Source organism: Pleurodeles waltl, chromosome 1_1 (genome assembly GCF_031143425.1).
Source record: "Pleurodeles waltl isolate 20211129_DDA chromosome 1_1, aPleWal1.hap1.20221129, whole genome shotgun sequence".
NCBI classification, from domain to species: Eukaryota; Metazoa; Chordata; class Amphibia; order Caudata; family Salamandridae; genus Pleurodeles; species Pleurodeles waltl.
Window position 1 is genome coordinate 839,074,397 of NC_090436.1, and position 23,630 is coordinate 839,098,026.

General features: G+C 41.0%; 1 protein-coding gene across 1 annotated transcript in view; it reads left to right on the plus strand.

Moving 5' to 3' along the window:
• LOC138287962 (cytochrome P450 1A1-like) overlaps positions 1-16,363 on the plus strand; it is a 208,435-nt gene extending 192,072 nt beyond the window's left edge. Inside the window, exons 6-7 of the mRNA XM_069229005.1 lie at positions 5,930-6,016; positions 15,116-16,363. Coding sequence (XP_069085106.1) covers positions 5,930-6,016; positions 15,116-15,398 — 370 coding nt within the window. The 3' untranslated portion in view covers positions 15,399-16,363. The remainder of the gene's footprint in view (positions 1-5,929; positions 6,017-15,115) is intronic.
• The last annotated feature ends 7,267 nt before the right edge of the window (positions 16,364-23,630 follow it).

Here is a 23,630-nt window from a genome sequence, read left to right on the forward strand (position 1 = left end):
TTACTTCCTGCACTGTCCTGTCAGTTCTCTGCCAATCAATATTTTGGGGTGAAATATTTCATTACCTCAGGAGATGCACCTATACTCTTATCTCTCTCCGGTTCACTTGTTGGCCAATCTACAGCTCTCTTGCACTCAACCCACAAATCAGCTGGAACCACTATCTCCAATAAGGTATTACAGTATTCCCACAAATATTTCGCAAGTTTCATGATCCTGTTTGTCTGCTGGTATCACTCTATTGGCTTCTTTCTCAGTTTTGGATAATCGTTTGTGAACGACAGAATATCACTCCTTCTCCAAGGGACCTGAACAAAAGTTCCCCCTGGGATTTCTCTCACTGGTAAAATCTTTACCGGATCCTTATCCTGTTGTACAATTTTGGTCACTTCTAATGAATCTCGTTTCTTTTTGTCTCTTTTCTTTACCCATCTGCCTTCCCACTTCTCTAATGCTCCCCAAACCTGAGCAATCTGCAATAGTTCTTTAAGATGCGTCTTCATTCCAGCTGACCTCATGTGTTCAAAATCTTTTGCCTCCAAAATCTAATCTGTAACTTCTCTTCAGGTGCTTCGTTTTCTCGATTTCTATGCCATGCTTTTCGGCCAAATCTGCCAATCTCTGGTATACCTTGCCCACCTCTCTTGTGATCCTCAAGCATAAGTATCTCAACTATGCCTCTGTGTAGGACTCTAATCAATTCACCCCCATTGTTCCATCAACTAATTCATTTGCTTCCATGCCAATGACACAATTGATCTGCTCCTGCCCCTTGGAAGCATTTTGTGCGGTATTCAGTTTGTCCAACCATTCAGTCAATTGCTGAGCTGTCAATCCTTGTTACGAAATGTTACTCACGTTCACCGGTACCACTGCATTTGATGTCTGTGTTGTCAATAGCTTCAAGATCTGTTTGCACTAGGTCCATTCACAGTATCTGGAAGTGCAACAAGTGGACTGAGATCTAACAGAGACCTTGATCCATCGAAGGTCTGACCCATGGAAGAGACTACCTGAATTTGCTAATTTGGTCCCCTCCTCACTAAACTCTGAGACATCTCTCCCTGTTCACTCATGCTTGGTTTCTTCTGCGCAAATAATGGTACAGCCGGACCAACAGTAATTGGCAGCGATATTGTATCTGGGGCTGCTCTAGCACCTGCACACTGTGGGAGAGTAACTCCCATATTCTGATTCATGACTGGTGTCAAGCCTGACTGTGTCCCTGTCATTGGCGTAAATCTTGGCATCCTCTGCGGCTGCACTTGGGGAAACAAAATTGGAGTTGGCTCAGTCTGAATCAACAGTGGTCTTGGAACCACTTGCTCCGTAGGAAGGACTAAGTTTGAAGTTGTCTCCAAAATAGGCACATCAGGATAAATTCTTTGTATTGGTGGCGGATGCATCTGTGCCTGAACTACTGGAGTAGGCAACACATTAGGTCCCTGCATCACACCCTGTGTCTGGCTAGTGTAAACCTGTACCAGACTCACTGTCCCCATTGCCTGTGCCGGGGCTGTTGGATCAGTACTAGTACTCGGACCACTCTCATGCACTGCATACGGTGGTGGTCGGTCTCTCAGTATCTGCGTAACAAGATCCTCAGCATCTGATTCTTCCTCCACTATGGAAGACTTTCTTGCTTCCTTATTTTCAGATGGACTCTTATTATTCTTTTTAGTCACTTTCCTTCCTTTCATCTCATCTTCCTGCGTAATTGCTGGAAACAATTTGACATCCTGCAGTGTCACTGATCTCCACTTCTTCTGTTCCCAATCCCATCTCGTTTCCGCAAATGACTTCTCTGCTTTTCTCACTCTCCTCTCAAATTTCATTTGCTGTTGCTGCCTAGCTGCAACTCCCAAACTGCCAATGCCTCAAACTGTGCTGGTCTCGGAAGGGGCTTCGATTCATATAGTGCCATCCAAAATTGCTCCAAAATCCTCAAATTAAATGCCCCATTCTCAGAAAATGCTAAGCTCCCATTTTCTCTGTTAATTTACACCATTGCTTTACTCACAGACATGGCTCAACGCCTCGCTTATCCATTACAATGTAAGCCGGTGTATTCTCTGGTGGGGTAGGCTCTCCTACGCTCGCTCTAATGTAAGTATCTCCCCCTAGGGCACTTTTCAACGCCTTGAAAAACTTAGGGGGTTATTACAACTTTGGAGGAGGTGTTAATCCATCCCAAAAGTGACGGTAAAGTGACGGATATACCACCAGCCGTATTACGAGTCCATTATATCCTATGAAACTCGTAATACGGCTGGTGGTATATCCGTCACTTTTGGGACGGATTAACACCTCCTCCAAAGTTGTAATAACCGCCTTAATCTTTTCTATTTCTGTTTATTTAAAATCAAATCAGGAAATTAATTTTACTCCCAAGATTCCTTCCACACATGTTCTCAGCCAATTGCCTCTCACGACGGCTGCCAATCTGTGCACGACCCTTCTCACTAACCAACCTATCCCAGCATGGCTCCAATGATGTCACACTCACACGTACTGCGGCTGACAAAGTCTTGCGGCTCGTCTTCCTAAACTTTGATTCACACTAAACTAATGCAAAATATTGCGAACACTAATCAAAAACCAATAACCAAAAACAAATCTGTTGGTTTACTACAGGAAAGGCAACACAATCGCTTCAGAAACCTTACTGATATTCACAGATGGCCCTTTTGCTCATGCAGCTATTCCTCTTTCTCGGTCTCTCAGATTCGCAAGCAAAATTTGACCCGCAAATTTTACTCTCAACTGATCAATGGGTCTGTCCTGGTGCACATAGGACTCACCAAATCTCATTCGATATTTCCTTTTGCCCACTTAACTCACACACTGGCTTGTTGACCACGTCCGATCAACCTACTAATCCAGACAGATTACAACATATAGCCAAGTGTCTCATACACTTTTCAATATACTCCGGAGTCTTAGACCACGCAGGGTCCGTACATCAACAACCATGTGGACAAAGTTTTAGCACAAAGCACCACACACATATGAAGTTCGATGACTTCCCTACTCTCATACTGCAGAGTATGCACACTCCTACTAAAACTTCATCTGGAGTACGCAGACTCCCTAAATCCCCTCACATACGTCACAATTCTCCTGCGATTTGCATAAGGAGTGCAAGCGCAACCTACCTCTCTCACTCTATCACTAGAATGCGAGGAACATACCCAACACCACTGGATCTGGGAATTTCATTTCTGGATTTAAGGGAACATCATTTTCTCTACAAATGTCATCTTGAAAAATAAAATCCAAATCCTAATAATAGTGAATTCTTAATGGATCAATCTTAAACTAACACCATAACTAAGAACACCTGTCGATCAGTCTCTTACCACAACTGTTAACACCTGTCACTCCGTCTTGAACACCTAAGACTAACCTTCCATTTACTACCATACCTGTTAATCACCCTATACCAGACACTTATGGCAAGCTCATAAAGAGACTAACCATCAGTCTGCTACCATAACTGTTAACGCGTCGATCCTTAATATGTAAACCTACAAGGGGACGCGTACAGGTCAATGAACCTTTTGACTCATTTAAGATGATCTTACCATAGCTCCAGTATAGGAAACAATAATCAATAAACATTGATCAATAATCATTAGTCAAATCGACAATCAATGGAGTCAGTACTTGTCACACACCATGACTTTTCAGCCATGAATAACCACACCATTAGTAAAAGTTTAGCAATTTTATTTCCTTTATATTAACAATGCTAAGTTGTGTGGGTTAAACTCAAAATCAATTTAAAATGCATATGAGAACAGTATTAATTTGCAAACAAATGCAAGAAACACAATCTAATCAAAGTTTGAATCACTACACACTCAAAAGCTTCCGTGCAAATCAGTAATAAAGTCAGTTTCAATATTTCAACATGATGCATAAAGTTCGGCAAAATAGTCCGTCAAACATTTGTCCCTGTAATTCTGTCAGTCATCAAGTAGAAAACCTCACCTAATCCAGATTAGCATCAGCATGTGGGGCTTCATGCAAAACAATTTAGAGCGTGAATTTAGAAAACATCTAGCTAAGGATAACTAACTAGAACTGTGCAGTTGGTACCTAGAAAGAAAAGGCACAAAATTGCAATTCAGTCATATTGTCATATCTACCTATCCACGGTATGGGTCAGCAAACAGAATCAGTCTTCATCCTCAGGTCATCAGTCGATCAGCATCACATCAGGCTCTCAGTCAGAGAGTACGAGCCCAATGACAGAATCTCGAATCTCTTCTTCTCAATATCGCATCTCATAACAGGGTAAAGTCTAATCAGTCTGAGTTCTCCTCTGTCACGTTGTTATATCAAAGTCGCCCAAACTATCCCCTAATTTCCATTTGGTCAGTTAATCGTACGTTATTACTCTGTCCAGTAATTTTCTTGTAACAAATCTATGAATTATAATATTTCACCCCTCACATGTTGTTGATTGGTCCGCTTTACGATGTTCTCATCATCCGCCTCGTCAGGTATAAAATTTGTTGCATCTTCTTCAGTCAGTGTCTTCATTGTTCGCGTCTTGGGAAAGTACATCTAGCACACATTTCACACATTACAATACATTACTAGAGACCTCATCTCCTGTCCGTTGGTTTCCATAGAAAGCTTCTGCTAAGCATTCTATTAAAACAATGAGCATTTCACAGTTAGTCCATTCTGTCAGCATTTTCCATTACTAAGCAAAAACATAATTCATATCCCTTAATATGACATATTACTACATTATTCTAATACATTTTCAATATCTTATACATATTAATAATAAATTAGTACATTTCGTGAACACTGACGCCCATTCTTCGAGGTCACAATTTCAATCGTGCACATTATTTTTCTCTACGTTATTCATTTTCTACAGTATTCATTATTCAAAATACATAAACACTTGTTAATAATTTCTAATTAAGACATCTGCTTTAGCATCTTCGAACCACTTTTCATGTAAGTGCTGCCAACACCATTGTCCACATATACACATAAAAATCATGTTTATATCATGAGTTCTGAACCACCCCGACTCGTTTCTGTAGGTTTAAATGCAGGACTGCAAACGTTTTTCTGTAACCCGGTATGACTGTCTTCTAAATCTGAGAAAATAAACTCCAGAGCAAAAGAAAGCACTACAGCTCTATCTAGTGGCATAGCCATCTATAGCGTCTTCTACATTAATAAACAGCCAGGGTTTCATTAAAGTCAATGAAATAATTTTTACAGCAGGAGGTACTGTAAAAGACCTTGAAAAAATCTTTGCAAAAGGTCGGTCCTGGGTTATGATCCCTCCTCTACGCTCTTCATGGGACAGCCTTGTCTAGGTGTCTTATTGGCTGCAAGAGAAATCTTAGTGTATCAAAATAATCAAGAGTTGGAAGCCGAGATAGGCCCACATAAGATGGTATATGTTGCTCTCTAGGGCTGATCGATAGCCATTGAAGGATCGCAAGGAGGGTTGGGATTCTGACTTGTGTTGCAAAAGTAGATAAAACTGTTAGCATACACCACATGACACTTACCTAACTGGTGGATTGAATTATCTATGAGAATATAAAAGTTGTTACCCAAATAAAAAACTGTCTGCTATAAACCTGGAAATCCTAGATGATATCCCAGCTTCTTCTTGTTTTCCTTGAAAAAAGATGGAGAACAGATGATTTGGCACCATATTTGTTTTGGCGCATTTCTATGACGTTCTTTATCATAACTTGTTCTGCAAAGCTAAAAGTGAATAACAGTTCAAAAAATGACTTAAGTTTATGTTGCACCTAAAATATTTCATGGGAAAAGGTATACTTTTTTTGATGATCATTATTACCTTTTCAGCTCTAGACAATTTGAAAGTAAAAAGTTTCTGACGTGCTTACCCATACTGATGTAGTATTTCTTAATGTTTCAGTACGACTTCAGACGTTAATTTGAATGGTTATTTCATCCCCAAAGATACATGTGTTTTTGTCAACCAATATCAAGTGAATCATGATCCGTAAGTACAGTCCGCAGCCTATTATATTTAAAAAAAATGCATTCACTCAATATTGTTTATACTGTAAATAATGCTGTTTATAATTTACCTAAAAACGTACATCTTGTATGATGTGTGTGTATCGAACAGATACTAGAGTAACAATTTTCAGAATTTGTTTCAACCTAATATGGTAATTTTGTGAGATTCTGTGCCACATTTTTGTGACATAGAAGTAAGTTCTCTGTTATTCAAAAATGACCAACCACATTTATAGGTTAATGGAAGAAACGTACCTTTAGCAACACTTAACAAAAATAAAATACCTGTCTATTTGTGTACAATTCACTTACAATTTCATAAATCTGTAATTGTTTTAGTGTATCCAATGAAGTCTTTAGCAACCCAGTTTATCATTTACCTCTGGGGTTATTCAAACATTCTGTGAATTATTGGGTGGGTCTCTGAGTGAGTGGATGAGTGGTTGACTCATGTATAGTGCACATTGGAGAGTTGATTCATTTTTTTATTATAACTATTGATGGCCCTGGTGCTCTATTTAAAAAAAGAAATACTGAGTATCAGTGGCGGCCAGTAATTTTACAAGGGAAAGGGACGGGGGGTGACAAATGCACACATACACCTCACTCACCCTCATTCACACACACACGCACACACACACACACTCACACACCCATTCAAAACACTCACTGACAAATACACATACATTCATACATGCATGCATGCATGCACCAAACAGAAAAAAATAAAACTCACCTCAAGAGCAGCAGCAGCTTTGACAGGGAAGCCTCGGAGGTCACAGGAGAGTTGGATCTGCTGCCTTCCCTCATTGGCTGACCTAATGTCAGTCAATGACGGAAGGCAGCAGTCCCGATCTCGTCATAGAGTGGGGTGGGATCAGTAATACTTCTGACCCCACCCCACTCTGTGACGAGGTGTCACTGATTTACACTCGGCCCTGTGCACTTAAGGGCTCAAAATTGAAGCGTCCGGGTCCGAAGCAATCAGCGACACTCCCCCTTATCATGAGATGGAGGCCTTCTAGACACCTTTGTCAGGCTGAGGAGGCCACGCCCATAGGAGCGGTGGCTTCTTCAGCCCAGCAAAGTTCAGCTCAGGCAGCCAGGTGCCTGACATTTAGAGCATGTCCAGGTTCTGGCTGTCTAACCTAAACCAGAAGAGTATCTGTCAGGTTGAATATTGTTCAGCCTGTCAGACACTTTCTTTGCCTTGAAAATGGTGTGGGGAACTGAGGGGTGGGGGCATGGCCCCTCAGCCCGTACGGTCTGGCCACTGCTGAGTATAGAATCTTGTCAAAAAAAAGTTGATTTTAAACATAATGCCTAGCGCTGCTGTTTAAATTAATAATTACCAAAAGAAGACGGTTCTGGAGTTTCGAAACATATCTGTATATAATGCTAACTTGTATTATTTTTTAAATGTAGATTATTGGGAAGTTTAGTATTTCCTTTTGTATTTATGTGAGTCCTGTTAGATTTTTTTGAAGTGTATGAAAATGGTGGCCTCTTTGTTAATGAGGCACAATGGGCTAAACCCTGATGTTTGCATGGGGTCAGTGGAGATTGTATTCTATTGGCAGCATCTTCTCATTATATGAAAATGGATCAGCAACTTACAGAATTACTTAGCGTCCCAACATATTGACATTTTATATTACTTTAAGTACCAACACATTGACATTTTAAATCACTGTAAGTATTCCCATTTGCCTGCCTATAATCATTTATCTCACACTGGGAAGGCTCTTTTGTAATTTTAAAAGTCGTTTTTCTGATTCATTGTTGACTGTCTCACAAGGAGCACCTGGCAGAGAAGCCCCTTTATCTCCCTCATTAGTTTAACTAATTTGATGATAAAGCCAAGACTCTATGGGGGTCATTACGACCCTGGCGGTCATGGACCGCCAGGGCCGGGGACCGCGGATGCACCGCCAACAGGCTGGCGGTGCATCCAGGCCAATTCTGACCGCGGCGGTAAAGCCACGGTCAGAAAAGGGAAACCGGCGGTTTCCCGCCGGTATTCCACTGGCCTGAGGAATCCTCCATGGCAGCGTTGCAGACAGCGCCGCTATGGGGATTCCGACCCCCTTACCGCCAGCCTGGTTCTGGCGGTTTTGACCTCCAGAACCTGGTTGGCGGTAATGGGTGTCGTGGGGCCCCTGGGGGCCACTGCAGTGCCCATGCCAATGGCATGGGCACTGCAGGGGCCCCCTAACAGGGCCCCACCAAGATTTTCAGTGTCTGCATAGCAGACACTGAAAATCGCGACAGGTGCAACTGCACCCGTCGCACCCTTTCCACTCCGCCGGCTCCATTCGGAGCCGGCATCCTCGTGGAAGGGGGTTTCCCGCTGGGCTGGCGGGCGGCCTTCTGGCGGTCGCCCACCAGCCCAGCGGGAAACTCAGAATTACCCCGGCGGTCTTTTGACCGCGCAGCGGTATTCTGACGGCGGTACTTTGGCGGGCGGCCTCCGCCGCCCGCCAAAGTCAGAATGAGGCCCTATATGTTTAAGTGCAAACTACACGCCAGGTGTGCCACAGTGTAATTTTTCTTGTCAGATTCCCCGTCATCAAACACACATGGAGTCACATTGTAACCTCATTTTCTGTGACCATATGTTACGTACTGGTGCCTTCAGTATGCAGGTCACTGGTGTTAAGATCCCTGCGCAAACAATACGTATCTGCAAATTCTGTTTGCCCTGCTCGCACTGAATTGTGGCAATGTGGTTTATAGCCTTGTAGTTGGTGTGACCCTTATTGGTTTTTAAATTCTTTCGTCCCATGAACCCTTACTGTTCCCCAACCCTCTCTCGCCACACTTACGAGTGCCAATCACATGCCACGGATTGGGCGGAAGGCACGAGATCGTTTTCTCTGTGTTATGTGTCTATGAACATGGTTCCATTATAAAAGCAGTACAGAGGTAGACAATCATTTCCCTTATATCTCTAGGAAACACTGACGTGCAAATAAGCCTTAGCGCACCACTCACAAATATAATAATACAATGACGGGCTTAATGTCTCTTCAAAAGGAGCAAAGAGTGACCATGCAGTGCAAACAGATCTATTAGATATGCTCATTATGTTCTTTCAACTCACGTAGGTATTGCGCATAAACTGTACATAGAGTAAGATAACAAATGACTGTGTTAAAATTAACAGAACAAATTTACAATATAGTAAAGAACATTAAACAAGAATTGACAAAGCCGATAGGTTTCGTCTATGGGACGTATTGACTTTGCCAATGCCTTTTGGCGCGATTTTGCACAACATCAACAAGATGCACAATACCACAGCTGCAGCAGGTACATCATTTTGCAGACAGGTTCGTGTGTGCATGCTTTATTATGTATGCGAGTCTAGAAAATGCATGGGTGCCTTTTTTTTATCACCATTTTGAGATGGGTCTATAAATTAACAAAAATACAAAGAGGTGCAAAACTGTTTTTTTTGGCAGAGCGCACAGCAGCAATTTGATAGGTGGTCCTCCACCAGAAAAGAAATCAAAATATAAAAAAAAGATGCAAAGATATTGAGTGTGGGGGCAACAGAACAACATGAGTCAGAGCAACATTGGGGCCAGCCAACAGGCACACAAATGGAAAACTACAGGAGGCAGGGAGTATGGCGAAGGAGAAGTACACGAGAGACAGCTTGCAAGAAGATTGAGATAGCAATGTGAAGTGTTGGGGACAGATACTTGGTGCGGGGAAAAAGACATGGACAGAGCTATAAAATACATGCAATCATAAGGTAAAAGTAAAAGACCCTTGTTCCCTAAAAGTGAGCATTGAAAGAATTTGAGAGCCAACCAGCGAGGCGATAAAGTTGCCATGCTCCAAGGCAGGGGCCAGCACAAGATGGACAAGCTGGGGCTAGCAAATCCTTTGCGTATGAAGCATGCAAATGAGTGACAATAAAGCCAACCAATGTTAAGCAATGGGTGTGCTGTAAGCCACTGTAAGTTCTTCATACGTCCACAACATATCGTTTGCTACCAGACAGCGTGCAATGTTGGAAAGCTTGACATTAAAAAATAGTACATGCTTACATTTAAACTTTAAACCAACGTGCCAAAAAAGCACTGCCTGGTAACAGCAAGTAAAATATTACATTGATTGATCATGAAATATTTTCTGAAACTTTGAGGGTAAGAAAACCAACATATCCTTAGCAAAATTTCAGTTATCATTGAGAGATTCTTCCCTTGATACTATGGGAAAATAGTCAAGACTAAAGTTTAAAAAATGTTTCAAAACAAAAGGTATACAAACAATCCCTTATATTATTGAGGAACGCCCAGCTTTAAGGAAATTCTCCATCAATCCCACACAATTAATATTTTTGGATGAAGTTTAGTCTAATTTTGGGTGGAAGGTAAGATATTGTTAATAATTAAATCTAATCAAAAATTAATAGATAGGCAATGATATCAGCATATTTAATAACATATGAAACACAAATTGATGGCGTACCTCCAATGAACTTAGTAACATATACAAATTGGTGAGCTGTTATTTAGCATATCTCTACAGAAGAAGGTACTAAAAATGCTAATTAATTACACAGATGCTCAGGACACTTGCATGGTCATACATAGAATCACCAAACAAATAGCTGCATCATGAAAAATTAGGTCTATTAAATTGCAAGGCCCCCAAGCAGCTAAATAACAACAAACAGTCAGAACTCACAGTCCATTAAATACAGCCCTGCTGCTATAAGTATAAAGAAATCAAACTCCATTTACCTGTTGGAAGTTCACTGGTGGCTCTGTCACTGCAGGGCCTGCAGAAGCCAGGAATCGTTGCTAAGCATTTATCTTCAGATTGTCTCCAGGTGGCAGCTACGGAGGGGCGCCTTACCCTGTCATGCACATGTTCTGAGATGCAAGGTGCCATGATGGGGGTGAGGATTTTGGGTTATTTGTCCCAAACCATCATGACTGTCTTCAGTTGTGCTTCTTTGTATGGTTCCCAATTTGACATGATTTCCTTTTTTTTTCAATTGTATGTTGGATTACTTTTCCTGTTTCTAGGTTGCAGTGCAACACTTCCGGGTGTTTTTTTGACTGCCACGTTCTTTGCTATTTTTGCTTCCAGTGTATTTCGTCTCTTGCTTCCTTCACAGATCCCTGCCTTCTGGATTCCAGTTCTTTCTCTCGTCTTGGTTATTTTTCTTCCTGACTTTACTCAGTATTGTGATCAAACCTTACTGTGGACTGGCTTTTTTGTAATAAACTGCTATGTTTCTACTGTCATCTGTAACTCCTGCTTGGAGATTTTGTATACTCAAGCTTTTTTCTACAATTGGTGTCATCTTTATGGGGATGCAGCTGATGTTCACGTTGATGTAGGCTTCCAAAGACAGCTAGTGTGGTTGCTTAAGGGTCGGGGTAATCTGGTCTGACTTTTGGAATGAAGACGAGCTGCAGCATGTGAACTTGCTCTGAGAGGTTCAGTTTATAATTTTGGTAGACTGGTAAGATGAGATTTCCCTTCATTCACATGTGAAAGGATAAGGGATTGGCCAGCATTCCTGAAATCTGCTGAAGAAAAAGAGGATTTATTTTTTCTTTAGCCGTTTAGTTTGTTTAATACTGAGGTGGTTAGCTTATTTACGTATTTCATTAGATTGAGGATAGAATTGATGGAGAAATTAGGGAGCATATTTATACTCTGTTTGCTCCGAATTTGCGTCCATTTTTTTACGCAATTATGATGCACACCTAACTCCATATTTATATTTTGATGTTACAACCGTCTAGCGTCAAAATGTAAGAGTTTGCACCATTTTTTTGATGCGTGCACCTACCTTGCATCCATGAGATGCAAGGTAGGCATTCCCATCTTAAAAATGGTGCTATCCCCATAGCCCCATCTTTATCCCCCGTGCTAAAATGACGTACGGGTGGGAGGAGGGCCTTTGCACCATTATTTAACGCCTGGGTCAGACCAGGCATTAGGGGACCTGTGGACCCATTTCCATGGTTAAACACCATGGAATCCACACCATGGAATGGGTCCACAGGTGCCCTCCCCATGCCTGAGGAACAACCCCACCCACACCAGATGGACACCAGAGGATGAGGGACCCCATCGCAGTTGAGTAGGGTAAGTATAGGTAAGTATTCTTTTAATTTCATTTTAAAGTGCCATCAGGGGCCCTAACTTGGGGCCCCCTGCAATGCACGGGGTGCAGTGGTCATGCCCAGGAGATACTTGTCCCCTGTGCTGGCCACTGGGGTGGCGGGCTTGACTCCTGTCTCTCCTAAGACAGGAATCATGTTTTTGGTGGTTGTGCGCCAGGAAATGGCGCTAGTCTGGTTAGAGGCATTTTATTTTGCCTCTAACCACGCTAGCGTCAATTTTTGATGCACAACCCCCTCCTTCCCTACCGCCACCCCCACCCGGATAGCTCTTCTTTTGAGATGCTAGCCCAAGTTAAGCACTATTGATTTCTGTACTACCAAGATATGTAGAAGTGAATGATGCATGTTTGTGTTCTTGAATTTAATAAAAACCTTTAATAATTAAAAAAACATATTGAAGTAGGAGATGTCCTTATCCTGGACTATTTCACTAAGTGGCTCCATGTAGAGATTGAAGATATGTGGCGAAAGAAATGAGCCTTTAGGTACTCCACATATGATGAGGTTAGGAGATGATCTGGAAGAATGTATAGAGACAAACTGAGTTCTCATAAATGGACGGATTTGAACAAGTTAAGAACTGGAAGCCTTATTTAGAGTTTGGCCAACAGTATTTCATCACACATGTGGCGGATATCCCTCCTGCCTTATTACAAATGCCATAGGATACAATGCACTTATAATACCTGGGATTCAGCATTCTCTCTAGAAAACCCTGTCTGTAATTTCTTCATAGTATGCAATGTACACAGTCACCCATTATAAAATAATGACATCAGAGCTCAACTGTAATAAATTATTACAGTTGAGTTCTGATGTCACAATGCATGCAAACTTCAGGTCTTTTGCAATTATGCTCTTTTGCAATTTATGCTCATTACAGGGAAATATTGTGATGTGTTTAATGGTGTAGGGCCCTAAGGATAAATTTAATAGCAACAGTAGGCATTTCGGTCATCTAGTGCTTTTATGATATCATCTAGAATTTGCAGAGCAGCTATTTAAGTGCTGCATTTGGGTCTGAAGTAGGATTGGAATTTGTTCAGGAGGTTGTATCATAGTTAGGAGAATCATTTCACCTGGTTGTAATAATAAACAGTGAACTGGTACCAAGTTCCTTCATACTGTGTTTTTTACCATGTGCAAGGTACATAGTTAATTATTCAGAGAGAGAGTTTTGCTGAGATGTTTTCCTTGAAATTACCTTTTTGTAACATTTGTCTTTAGTTTTGATTACATGTCTAATATATTTATGCAAGAGGAGAGGAATAGCGTTACTCTCCTTTGGAATAGTATCACAACAGTTTGACATCCTAAACTTAGAGTCCAATTTAGATCAAGGCAGTAAGGATACTCTGTCACGACGGAGTATGCTTACTGCCAAGATCATGGTTCACCCTCAGAATTAAGATGTGGGCGGACCATTGGTATAACCATTGCATAGGCTACTCTGTCTCCCTCATGGTTACACTCTTCTGATGGCCTTACAGAGGAAAAGCCATTAGAGGCTGACCTTAATGTCTGCCTACGTAATTTAGATGTCAGACAAAGAGGTCAGTTTTCACTGCTTGTCCCTGCCAGGAAAACCTTAGCTGTAAGGGACAGTGACACCCGTCTAATGTCCTTCCCTTTATGGAAGACAACTCCCATGGCGAGTGGGGCTTTTTTAATATTTTCAAAAAGAAATCCAGCTTCTGTATTTTATTTTTGAAAATAAATAAATAAAATAAGTTTGATGGACGGCAGATGGAGCTGTGCTTCATACTTCAAAAAGCATTGACAGGACCTGCAGTGCCAACAGTTCCTGCCAATGCTTTAGAAATGACAACCAGCTTGACGGGTCTAAATTTGGTGGGTTGAGTAACCTATGCTTGAGGGTCATTAAGTCCTCTGCCACTTTGACGGTGAATACCCTCTCCACCAAATGATAAATTGGGACTTTAGTAAGTAAGTTATGTATATTTTGTCTGTGCATCATTTATTTATATTTAAATAGCTGCAATCATGAATGTTATAACTTGAAGGTATTGATCAGTTGTGCAAGTGCTAAGGAGCTGTGTGTTTGCATAATAAGCATTTGCAATAATATGTCCAGTACCAAAAATGGTAAGAGATCACACTACTGTTCTCTAACGCTTCCACTCGTAAAACCAAATAATGCCTCTTAGGCCTTATAGAGACAAAATGTCACAATAGGCCTGACTGCGACCCCGCTTCTTTAGTTAACCACTTGACGGATAATACTCATACTGCTTTCAGGAGCTTTCGAGTCCTATGTGCAAAACAAGTGCTGGCCAGATCTATATTAAGGAGAATGTTGTTTGCTTTTAATTTTAGACTAAATATACCTACCACTCAAACAGAACACATTGTTGTTGATCAATTGAACATCAACCATTAATAGTCCAAAATACTATGCTATAGTAGTTTCTATAAAAGTGCTACTGGACTAGAATTGTGGGGAATGTGGTCCACTCACATTGAAGCCTCCCTCTTGAATTGTAAATTAATTATTAAATTGACATCTATTTCTGTCATGTATGAGTAGTATATCGTTTTTTTGTTCTGTAGGCTTCTTCGTGTGACTAGCCAACATTGCATAAGGGACAAGTTGCTGGTTCCCCAAGCCTGATTGTCTGTAATGGGAATGATGGACTGCCAAATATGAGTGATATGACTGGCTGCAAAGAGGACACACAAAGCATGCAGATGCTTAGAAAAGTTTGATACCTCATATGTAAAGCAGGAACACATTAACTTTGTACTGAATGCAGAAATCTGCACTGCGCATATTCACACATTCAACTATTGATGTATACTAATTTTAGCAGGGTATATGTAACTCTATATGTGTAGTTTAATTTTACTGCTTATAGTAAACTTTAGTAACCACATTTCTGCTGTTTTTGATTGTCCTGTAGGTCATTATGGAATAATCCCGACTCTTTTATGCCAGATCGTTTTCTCGATAAAAATGGGCAACTCAATCGGAGCCTTCAGGAAAAAGTTCTAATATTTGGAATGGGAGTGCGGATGTGCATTGGAGAGGATGTTGCCCGTAATGAAGTGTTCCTTATGGTTGCCACCATTCTTCAACATCTAAAGTTAGAATATAATCCACAGGAGAAGTTGGACCTCACACCATTGAACGGCATGACGATAAAACCTAAACAATATCAAATTAAAACTGTACTGCGCAGATAATAATTTTGTGCTATACTCTGTTAATTTGATATCAAAAGGGAAATTGTTTCACCTCGCTTGAAAGTTGAGTCACTGGAGGTATATTAAGGTACCTCCCATAATTTTTTTGCATGAATAGGCTTCTTGTTTATAGCTCGTTGAGGGAAATCACTGCAAACACTCTTATTCAGCATATTCTTTAAACATGTATGATTTATTGCACAATGCTATATTTAGACCTATTTGTTGACATTTGATAAGGTAATCATGTCCTATTGTTCCTGTAAGGATTTCAAGTTAAAAGGTTTATGAACACAGGGTTGTGATAGCCTCCAAAACGGAGTGCCTTCATGCTATTGGATGGTTGTGGTGTAACTTAAACATGCAATTGACGAGTGGTATAATTTAGTTAGTTATGTGTAAATATGAATCATCGTTTGTTGTTAGAAGCCACAATTTGGTCCAGATACCCAATGAAATTCACCCCAAGCCAATATGGACGTGTCCATGAGTATCTCATACTGCAGTGACAAAGGCTTGCACTAGACAGTCTAACAAGATGGCTGGAATATATTTGGGTGCAGCTCTGAACTAAAATCACAGGTATTGATCTGAGATACTGGCGGCCATCACATAGTTTTCTCCGAAGGAAACCTTGGTGAATAATCCCAGCATAGGCCTGTTTTACTTGGTCGGACCAAGTAAAACAAATAACTGATTATTAAATTCTCAATGTCTATACTCACAGTAATTTCTTTTGTTGTCTAGTTGTAAGGCTGCACTGATGGTTAACATTAGCAAAAAATGCATGATCGTTGCCACACATTTCTGGCTTGAATATTTGATTGTTTCGATATTGTTTTGGGTGTCTGTTTGTTTTAATCACAAGACAACTATTAGTTACAGTCTAAAAGGTACATATATGAACAACCAAAGGTAAAGGTTGATAAAATAAACTTTGTTAGCAATTTGAATTGCTATTTAGAGTCCTTTAGTATGTATAATTATTTCATGACTTTATCCGTAAAACAATCATTAAGTCAGAATGCTCTATAATTGCGGACCTGTTTCAGAAAGCATTTTTTACACCAAATATTTTTTTCAGGCGCTCAAAATGACAACTTTGTGAATTCAAAATTCACAAAGTTGGGTTTGATAGATTGGAGAAATGTTAGGTTCGTAAGGTAAAGGTAGAGTTGAGCATTCACATCCCATCATTATGCGATATAATCCAGGTTTTATCCTTCTGTGCAACTGGTATGTTTTGTTGTGGCCATTTTCACAAGTCACCTGACATGCTCCACAGAAGTTTTACCTTTCTCCCTCCCCAGAGATCTATGGGTCTATCTAAAGTGGAATTCCTTTCATGATGGGTGAAGATTGTCCTCATGAATAGGCTATGACATAACTAAGGCCTAGGGACAACTCATCTCCCATCATGGCATACAGGCTTTTTGCTGGGCTAAAAGTGTGGAAACTGCCCTTTGGCCCTTCCCGGGGGGGAGGGGGGGTGGAGGGGAATATATATATATATATATATATGTGCAAAAAACAAAGGAGAACTCTGGTAAGTTCCCAAATTTAGGTTGAGAGCAGCTCTAGTAAGGAGCACCCTGCAACACCAGCGATACTCTAGATTTGCTCACCTAAAATGTCTGCTTATCTAGCAAAGTTTTTAAGCATAGGATCAGCACAGTGCTATCCACACCGAGCTAGATAATGACAAAGGGCCTGATTCTAACTTTGGAGGACGGTGTTAAACCGTCCCAAAAGTGGCGGATATACCACCTACCGTATTACGAGTTCCATAGGATATAATGGACTCGTAATACGGTAGGTGGTATATCCGCCACTTTTGGGACGGTTTAACACCGTCCTCCAAAGTTAGAATCAGGCCCAAAGTCTTTTGCCATTTGTACAGTAAATCCTTTAAGCATAGGATTGACACAGTATCATCCGCGCCGAGCTGTAAAATGACAAAAGCCATTTACCACTCCAGGCACAGCATTACAGCTTTGGACTGGTCAAACACCGTCCAAGCCAACCTGGAATGAGTAAAGCAACCCCTGACACGTGTTTCGCTCTCATTAGAGCTCTTCAGAGGGGTTTAGCTTTGTCCAGACACAAGGGAGCACCCAGTATAAGTCAAAACAAGTCCCTTTGAGGGTTAGAGTGATGCATACAGTATGCAAAAAACAAAGGAGAACGCTGTGAAATTCCCAAATGTAGGTGGAGAGCAGCTCTAGTAAGGAGCACCTTGCAACACCAGCAGCACTCTAGATTTGCTCACCTCAAATGTCTGCTTATCTAGCAAAGTTTTTAAGCATAGGATCAGCACAGTGCTATCCACGCCGAGCTAGCTGAGTAGGCAGGAAGTTGGCTTTTGTATTTATATTTTGGTGGGTCCCAAGCATGGGGAGGACTTTTGTGCGAGTGTGAGCATAGCCCAAAGACTGTACAGTGTTTCATGGGGTTAATGGTAGTCAAACGTACACTATCCCCTCCACTGCGTGCCCATGTGCTTCTCTCACCTCTTTAACCCACTTCTGCCTTAATCATTGTGGGTAAATGCTGTGTCTCTGGATTTATAGTATTTTCATGGTGGAAGAGGGATAGTGTACAATTTGTGAGAATCAAGCCAGGTCCACCTCTGGCCTGTAAGAAGGGCCTTATCTCAGATCACTGCCATTGTAAAACACATTCTGAAACGAGATGGGCTGTCTGCCAGCCCCTTGCATTTTGTATTCAGATCTTTCGAAACAGAAGCACAGTAACATCCACCCATTGATTGGCCGGAGTCTGTCGGGCCTAATCCACATATCCAGTGAACTTTAAAGAGAAGGATAAGCAGGAAGATAAGTTAACGATATCAAGAACAATTACAAATTACTGGCTGAGAATTATTGTCAACAATTCAAAACGTAATACTGCAAAACTACTGGTGATATCTTTTAGTTTTGACACATATATTTTTATTAATACACTCATGCAAGTAAAATCACTTGGATTACTTATTTGTGAAAAATAGATATTTTCTAATCTTATAGCTTTACAAATGTGATTGTCTGCACAGTTCATAAAGAAAGTAATACGTTTTGATTTGTGGTCTTAATGGGTACGATTTGATTTTTGTAAAAAAAATACTAATGATTTTATTCACAATTCTTCTGCCTAAAGCGTTTGCCTCTTTCATTTATTTCCAAAGCAAACACGTCAACGCTTCAACATTTATTCAAGCAATTTTGGCACTGATTTGTACAAATTGGGTATGAAAAATCACCATCACAACTCTGACACCTTCAGTGCCTCTGCCGGAGACGGTATTTTTCCAACTCTTTATTTTAAATGTCTGCCATTCTCGTTCATTTTATATAGGCTCAAGCTCCAGATGTAGTTGTAAATGAAATACATGGATATGTGAAATATGATATATCATTTGTATGTTTCATGTTTGCAGTGTCTCGCTTAAGTGTAGTTGTGAAACGGTATCGATGGGGCAAAACACATTCTCTTGAATTCTTCTGCAAAAAATAGCCTGTGAAATAGGCTCAACCTACACCTGATTGGGTAGGCCCAAGAAGGCTGAAACACATCTGGTGTTGCTTCTAGTTGTGAGATCCTACAGTATGGCAGAGGGAGCAATTGACTATAGAAGTGTATACATCCTACAGCACAACTTCTATTTCACACTTTCGTGCAAGACTTTATAGAGTAAAAACAAATATTTAAGGTAGGAAGCCTTTCTCCACTTGAGTAGTATAGGCCAGGCTTCAGACTTAGGTAGGTGCTAGGGGTACAAGGATCACCATTTCAAAAAATAATGTAGTCAGAGGCATAAAGCTGTCAATGCCATTGGCGCTGTCTTGAAAATAAACGTGTATTATTATATAATTACAAAAGGCTTAAAAAATCAGTAAAAACAAACAATATCTTGACCTTAACCATCATCACTTAAGATCATTTGGATGGATCATTATTGTAAATGTCCATTTAAACGAAGGTATATAGGTTATAAAAATGCCTGAATACCACTCTGGATCTTTTAACAGAACTATGCTCAGGTTAAGAGACCGTGAATGCACATGGTCAGATAAACCCAGACAAATTTGTCTTGAAAAAAAAAAGTTGCTGCTGTAGTGCGTCCAGCTATAGTTATCTCAGGGGTCGTCTCATAAAGTATACCTGAAATTAAACTACTTGATGTTACAGTCATGGTTCATAGTAATGAAGAACAGACGAAAGCCCAACGTAGTGTCTTGGCGCATAATGGAGTGCAGAATGCCACCTGTAGTTCTGGCATAGCTTTAATCCATTTAGCAGGTGATAACACCCAAAGGATGCTCGGGGGCGGCATACGTGCTCGTCCGATCTTGCACTGAAGATCATTTGCATCATTTGATCTCAAAGCAGAACACGCACCCATCGGTAGCAAATATATTAGTCCACTTTGGTAAACCTGGATTTTTACACTTTTTTCTGAGTGATTTGATTCTCCTAGAAAGGGAATCGCACGGTTTCAATACCTCAAAAATGCACAAGAGTAGATTCAGATTGGCTATGATACAATGAGGTACCTGTGCACCAGTATTTCCCCCCTCTACTCTTACCACGCCAACTACTAGCACATCAAGCCTCTGGCGATTTGTGGCTCTAGCAGCAGGCAGTCCTTACACCAGAAGAAGATAGGCACAGTGCTCCTGCTTGGGGAAAAAAATCAGGAAGCAGGCACATTCATTCCAGGGAGGTAACGCTGAGAAGAGCACACATGTTTCTTTTCCAGGAAGACAGGTGTGTTTAATATGTGGCAAAACCAACACATTTAAATTTGTTAGGAGAACATTGTCATATATTATGACTTCAAATCCACACACCTTTCAGCCAGTATGCACCTTACTGACTGAACGGCCATGACATGCTCTAAATAGGATGAACAGATTTAGCCATATGTGTACAGGCATCCTTGGAAAATCCAATGTACTGCATACTGACTTAGAAAGGTAACCAGAACTCATACAGAATGTGAAAACTATTTAGTGATCAAATGCTGTTGCGCTTGACCCGTTTTCCAGCATAATACTCTTCAACTTGCAGGAAGTCACTTAAAATAACTGAGTAAAAATAAACAAACAGGCATTTACCTGTGGACCAGTCTTTAATTTACTAGGAATTACGCAAGACGTCTGTGGGCTGAGCTCACCTTACTGTGAAAGTGACCAACTTGAAGTTCCTTTCCAGTAATGTTAGAGATATGAAGAAATATAAGGTCCACTCATGCGAAGACACCTCACATCGGTAAAGGGAAGAAGGCTGTAGAAATGCTGGAAGATGCAGGTGTACAATACACAATTCTAGGCCTAATCCAAGGGCATCTTGATATTCGATCTTCCTGGGGTACTAATGGATGTTTCCACGGTCAAAGTAAAGTAGTGTAATATTTCATATTGACAGAAGTCTAGATGAGAGAGAATCGATACAATACAAAATGATTTAGGACAAAACAGGTGCCCCTTACTCCTCAATACCAGCTGAATCGGAAGCCATCAAGATGGATGACATAGAGGTGTGTTAATTTCACGTAATTTGCTTCCGAGTAATTATGCAAAATTTGGGCAAAATTAAAGGGATTGCGTGAAATGCAAATCCATAAGTTTCTACTATATTTTAGCGCAAAATGCGCCCTCGTGTGCATTAAGCAGTTCGCCCTTGACTGGTCCAATGAGGAGCAGGTCCAATACTGATTTACATATGGATCTAAACTGAGGTGTCATGGTGAGCAAAAGAACGATGAGTTGGAGTGATACCCTGAGCTATTGTCAGTGGTTAGACTTTTGCATGCAGGCTAACCATCACCTTTTGTGTGTTTCATGTACTTCTGGTATGCCCAATAGTGGGTCCCATGCTCCCTGTATCACTGGAATAAAGCTGTACCCAGTTGTAGAGCCTATAATAGGGTGAAACCAGACCAGGTTGCTTGTGTTCTAGTTCAGCGAGGATTTGGCTTGGCAGTTTGGCCTCGACTGTTCCCATGAGGAGCAGGGTCAAGATGGATTTGCATACCACTGGGTCCAAACTGAGTTGGCATGGTGAGCCAAAGAATAATGGGCTTAAGTGCTATCCCGAGCTATTGCCAGTGGTTACACTTTCTGCAAGCAGTCTCCACTCATCTTTTCTGTGTGTGTTGTGTTTTTTAAAGCAAGAACACATTTCACACTGAAACAAACTACAAAATCTACCACAGCCACATGCATGATATTGTTCCCATGGTATTGTGGAAAATGTGCAAAACGGCATAATTTCAGGAATTTCGCTAAAACATAGTGTGAAATACCAAATGTATGTATATTGCACTGACGTAATTTGAATTTCACCTGGGCCTATGTGGACAATGCATTACACAGAGTATCAAAAGCGACTGGCTGCGGAAAAAAACAACCATTTCAGACAGCCTTCCTCTTGAATTGTATGTATCATATGTAGACCTACTAGCAACAATGCTAGCTTAGATGTTTAACACACTAAGAAGTGAACTAAGCCTCCCCTCGCTGATGAAGGAGGATGCTGTAATAGTGTCACTTCCCAACTCAGCAGGGATGTTGCAGACATTGGCATTGTATAAAGCCCTATTGATGCTCAAAACTAACCACAAGGTACTGAGCCAAGTATTAACCAAACAGACTCCGCCCATCAATACAAGGACTCATACACCTAGCTCCAAATGTGTTCACTGGAGTTCGCAAAACAGAAGTTAACATACAGAATCTATTCCAGATAGTCAATGGAATGGCAGATTCCTCAGCACAAACATAAGTATAATCCACCAATGTAGAAAAAAAACATTTGACTCCCTCCACTGGGGATATGTCTATGCCTCAATGGAACAGATAAGATTGGCAGACAGATTCCTATCCTGAACTGTACTGTTATGTACCCAACCCACAGTGAGAGTCCATAAGGGGCAATAATCTCAGAAGGGAAGATGCCCCCTGACCTCACTGCTCTTCACCATAGAGACCAAACCACTAGCAGATCAATATGGAGACTGAACTATCATGGCATAGTAACAAATGGGGATATTCACCACATATTGCAATATTCAGGCATGATGACGCTTACATGGAAATAACTGTAGTCATTGCCATGTTGGAACTACTCAGCAAGATCTGTATTAAGGAAGGAGTCTTTCGCCTTGATTCAACAGTGACTAGGGAGATGCTGTACAAACTAGGGCACAAGCTGAATTGGGAAGCTATTTTAATACAATATCTTGGGGTCCATATTTTCCACTCGGAGACCAGCAATAGCAGCCCTACGGAAGGGGGTGGCCTTTTGAAAAACTCTACCTCTGTCAGTAGCAGGGAGCATAACTCTGTCAAACCTGACAGCTTTGAGCCGGTTACTGTACTATCTCTCTGCATTGCCAGTGCGCATACCAAGTGATGTGTTTCGGGTAGGCATTATACCACTGGGCTTGGTATGGGGAGTGGGGAAAACACAGGGTGGCACTAGCAAAATGCTACCTGCATGCTGCTTAAGGAAGACTGGCTATCCTCAACTGTGAACTATATTAATTATCACCTAAGTATCCAAAACGGTGATGGATGGAATGCTTGAATTGATCCACTGATAATTACTTGAGTCTGCATAAGAATCATCATTATTTTGAACACTGTGCCATCTCAACTTGGACCTAACTATATGCAATGAGTCTTGACCGTGCTCCAGTAGGAACAGACAAGCCCGAACTGGCAGGCCCTTCTTAAAACGGTACACAAGCAACCTAGGACCAATTTCACCTTAGTCAGGGCTCATCAGCCAGGTATAGATTGGGTCCGGTGACACAGTGTACACAGAACTCACCACTGGGCATTCCTCATACTTAGAGCGACACACTAAAGTATGCAAAAAAATGATGTATGGAATGTTTGAACTAATCTCAGTCACTAGTAATTACTCAGGGCCACATCCCAGCCCATCACCATTTAACACAATATGCCATCTCAGTTTGGAGCAGCTATATGCAAGTCAGTCTTGACCCTTCTCCTCATAGAAACAGTCCAGTTCAAACTTCCAGGCCAAGGCCTCCAATAACCTGAACTCAAGCATGTTTGATAAAGGCAGTATTTTCATATTGCTGTATACATCTGCCTTGTTAATGCTACAAGGAAATAGTGCGCTGAAAATGTAAGAGTTTGTGATATATCATGCAAACTTGTCCTTTGGCCCCTATTTATAAATATCTTCCACTTGTGACTC